Here is a 3,758-nt window from a genome sequence, read left to right as displayed (position 1 = left end):
TTCCCTTACCCCAGATGGCATTTATTTTGTACTGTACATAGATGTGAATAGAATAGAAGAATTTAGTTGCAGCACTTTTAACAGATGTCTCATTTTTAGCTGATTTTATACTTCAGTAATTTATGAAGTTAGTGGAATGTAACTTGTATTAAATAACAGTTTGAATAATATTAAACTCCAGGTCTAATAAATTAAATTGCATGCTCTCTGAAACATTTCCCTATGGTAAATAGAACCAGCTGCAAGCAATGTAGGAACAGAAGATGTGTATTTTTATAAAAGAGGAAAAGATTTAAGTTTCCAATTTTCTTGTCATTGTAATAGCTTTGTATTTATGGTTTACATATACATAATATAAACTTTGCTGAAAATAGGAGGTATAGGAAATAAAACTCAGCATTAATCAAACTATGTTTGGTGGAACCACTAGTTTCCAGTATACAGTCTGAGTCAAACTTTGAAATATCAATCCCAAGTGCAATTAAAACCACTGCATCTTCCTTTGTGATGTCAACCATTCTTTGACCTGTGTCTCAGAAGCATGTCTCTTATTTTAAATGTTGCTTTCTACAGAAATCTCTTGTCGAGGGGAACGAATCCGAGATTACTACCAAAAGCAGCAAGGGTATGCTGCGTGCCAGACGACCAAGAAGGTATCGAGACTAGAATGTAAAGGAGGATGTTCAACCGGGCAGTGCTGTGGACCACTAAGGAGCAAGAGACGGAAATACTCTTTTGAATGCACTGACGGGTCGTCATTTGTGGACGAGGTTGAAAAAGTGGTGAAGTGTGGCTGTACAAATTGTCCCTCCTAAGTGTTCCTGTCACACTTGTCTTTTGAAAATGTTGTATACTTATTGACCGTGTCGGACTAATTAATGCTTCATAGTGGAAATATTTGAAATATATTGTAAAATACAGAACAGACTTATTTTTATTATGAGAATAAAGACTTTTTCTTCATTTGAAAAAAGATTCAAGTGCTTGAACTGAGACTTCTCATACCCAAGAGGAGCTTTGAAGAAAAATAAAAAAAGACCTGGTAACATTGCAACAGAGATGGGAAACTTTAACTGCTTTTAACATGGATTCTTCTTTATAACATGCTGAAGATACACTGACACTATACACATGTGACTTTCAACTTAACAGCTCAGAGATGAAATACTGACCAGAACATGAGGCTTGTTTTTTTCACTTTCATATCAGTATATTTTATTGTCTTGACAGACCATACCAATCACTTGCCTATGGATGAGGAAGCATTATGAGTGGAAAGAATCAGATTATACAGAAATAACAATTGTATGAAATACATTTTATCTTTTTGAATTATTAAGCATCTTGAAAAGATGGGGTCCCATTTAATGGATGGGAAATGGGAGATATGAGAATATACTATAATCCTGAAATCTCCTGATGATGTATACTTTTATGTCAGCATGTTAACAAAAGAAGCATAAAAAGTGTTTATCTGCCCTTTTCCAGTATTAATTTTTTGTAATATAAATGTTTTGGGGACGATAAAAATAGATTATTGATGGATAAATTAGTAATAATATGGATTTCTGTTTCTATGAGTTCTAAACAACTCTATACAGTATTCAGTTTCATTAAGAAATATTTATTGTATCAAAGTACATTGTACTTAACCCTTTTAGATCATCCCTTTTACTGTTTTTCAGTGCTTTAATATATATTAATTTATATTTGTCCCAGTATTTTTTTATTTTTTTTATTTTGTTTTTTAAAAGGATTTAAAAATCAGGATTTTTTGCAATAGAACTAACGTAGCATGTCGTCTTGGGGTAAATGTTTTCAGTCTGGTTTTTCCTCCCCTTCCCTTTTTCTTTTCCTTAGAATCTGACCACTTGGTGTCACTGAATCTGAAAGTGATGACAATCTGCAGTTTTCACATAGAGCAGATATTCAGGACACCTTCCAAGAACCTGTAATGTATGACAGCAAATGTCTTTACACTAGGTGACAATTGTAGAGAAGGTAATTTTCCCTATATACAGTACTTACAGAAAATAAGGTGGCGTGTAGAAAATGACATTAGAAGGTAGATCTTTATAAATTAATATTCCCATGGAGCTCTTTACCTTTTTTATAAAAGAGAAAAAAAGGCTGTGCTATCAAGAACTGTGACTTTCCCCCAATAATAGAACTACTTTACTGCCCTAATGTTCCCCATGTTAACATGTTGCTGCTAAATTATGATGTAGAATTGGTAATCAATAGTGGGTTGTGTTCTTCTTTCAGTAAAACCCAGGGTACCCTGTAAAAATGCAGATGTTTTTCAATTTTATTTTATTATTTTTTTTACAAAAAGTTAGATGTACATGTGTAATGCAGTGTGCTTTGTCTTATTTGGACTGATATCAGTAATGCTACTGATGTTTGTAAATTAAACAGATATTTACTTCATTAACAGCTTTTATTTGTATTCTTCTGAGAAGTTCAAATTGTCTAACAGCCTTTAGTTAAACATCTGTAGTTGCAAAGAATATTTGCTAAAAACAGAATAAAACCCAACCCTAGATCTATGTATTCATTGCTAAAAATCTGAATAAGGAATTAACTTGGGATTATTACACCTACAGGCATTGACATCTGAAAATGTTGGTTCATTACAAACACAGCTGAATTCATAACAAAATTAACAAAACTTATAAATAAAGTACACTGCATGAAGAGGCAAATTGAGTCTATCCTAATATTTTAATGTTTATACAAATGGCAATTTGACAGTTGTTTTAACAAGTAATTGTATTCTTCAGAGGGATTCATTTTCACTACTCTTGGTACTTAAATTTAAGCAATTGGATGAGATTATACATAACCAGGTTTCTCTTCTTTAATATAAGTTTTACAGATACTTCTGTACTTATTTTACGTAGTGTACTTTTGAATTTGTCTAAATATCCAATGAAACAGCCTTTAGCATGAGGCCACCTTTGCCGTTTCTATGACTCCTAAATAATATTCTGTAAGTAGGGAAAAAGAAGCATTTTTTTGCATAACAGTACTTATATAGCATTCTTAGATAAGCAATATTATTTTTCTCTGTATGTGAAAATCACTGTACCACATATCTGGAGCTGGACTACTTTCTGTCCTCATGCTGACATGGTATTCAAGCACTGGTATTCATGCAAATGAATCCATTCACTCATGCACTGGTATTCAAGCAATGCTAACAGCTACTGGTGATCCCGAGGCCGTCAAGACATGGTCTTCTGGTAGTCTCTAAGGAGAATCAAAGAAGAACTTAAGAATTAAAAAAAGGAACAAAACAAATGTTAAAAAAGGGAAAAATATAGTCCTCCTCTGGAGGACTATAAGGCACCTACATCAAACAGTGACTCAGCTCACCTTAGCATCCTGATCAGCCCTGTGTTCTCACCACGGAAAATCCTCAGGCATGGACAAGATGTGCCACTGTGCATGACAAGAGATTACTTTCTCAGTGGGATGGGTTACCCTGTCACCTTTCTCGTGCCTAAATCAAATTTCTTGTAATATTGCTATAGTAGACAGCCTTGTACCTGTATTCCCCAAAAGGAATACAGTTCCCTTAAGCAAACTGTAGCTCTCGGCATAGCTACACATTGAGAATTTACTTCAGTGCAGAATGCTCCAAACACTTAGGTTTTCATTCAAAAGCATACCTTAAGTTATGCAGCTTTTAACATAGTGCTCAGGTTTCTCTCCTAGGATCTGCTGCCTGCTCTAGGAATCGCTCTCATACAGTC

At 34.1% G+C, this 3,758-nt stretch overlaps 1 protein-coding gene across 1 annotated transcript in view; it reads left to right on the top strand.

The window, feature by feature from the left end:
• Positions 1 to 2,430, top strand: part of LOC104545291 (slit homolog 2 protein-like) — a 7,643-nt gene extending 5,213 nt beyond the window's left edge. The window contains exon 3 of the mRNA XM_010190389.1: positions 574 to 2,430. Coding sequence (XP_010188691.1) covers positions 574 to 815 — 242 coding nt within the window. The 3' untranslated portion in view covers positions 816 to 2,430. The remainder of the gene's footprint in view (positions 1 to 573) is intronic.
• Positions 2,431 to 3,758: the final 1,328 nt, after the last annotated feature.

The sequence above is a fragment of the Mesitornis unicolor genome, unplaced genomic scaffold (genome assembly GCF_000695765.1).
Source record: "Mesitornis unicolor isolate BGI_N332 unplaced genomic scaffold, ASM69576v1 scaffold5978, whole genome shotgun sequence".
NCBI lineage: Eukaryota > Metazoa > Chordata > Aves > Mesitornithiformes > Mesitornithidae > Mesitornis > Mesitornis unicolor.
This window is presented reverse-complemented; position numbering and strand designations above follow the sequence as displayed.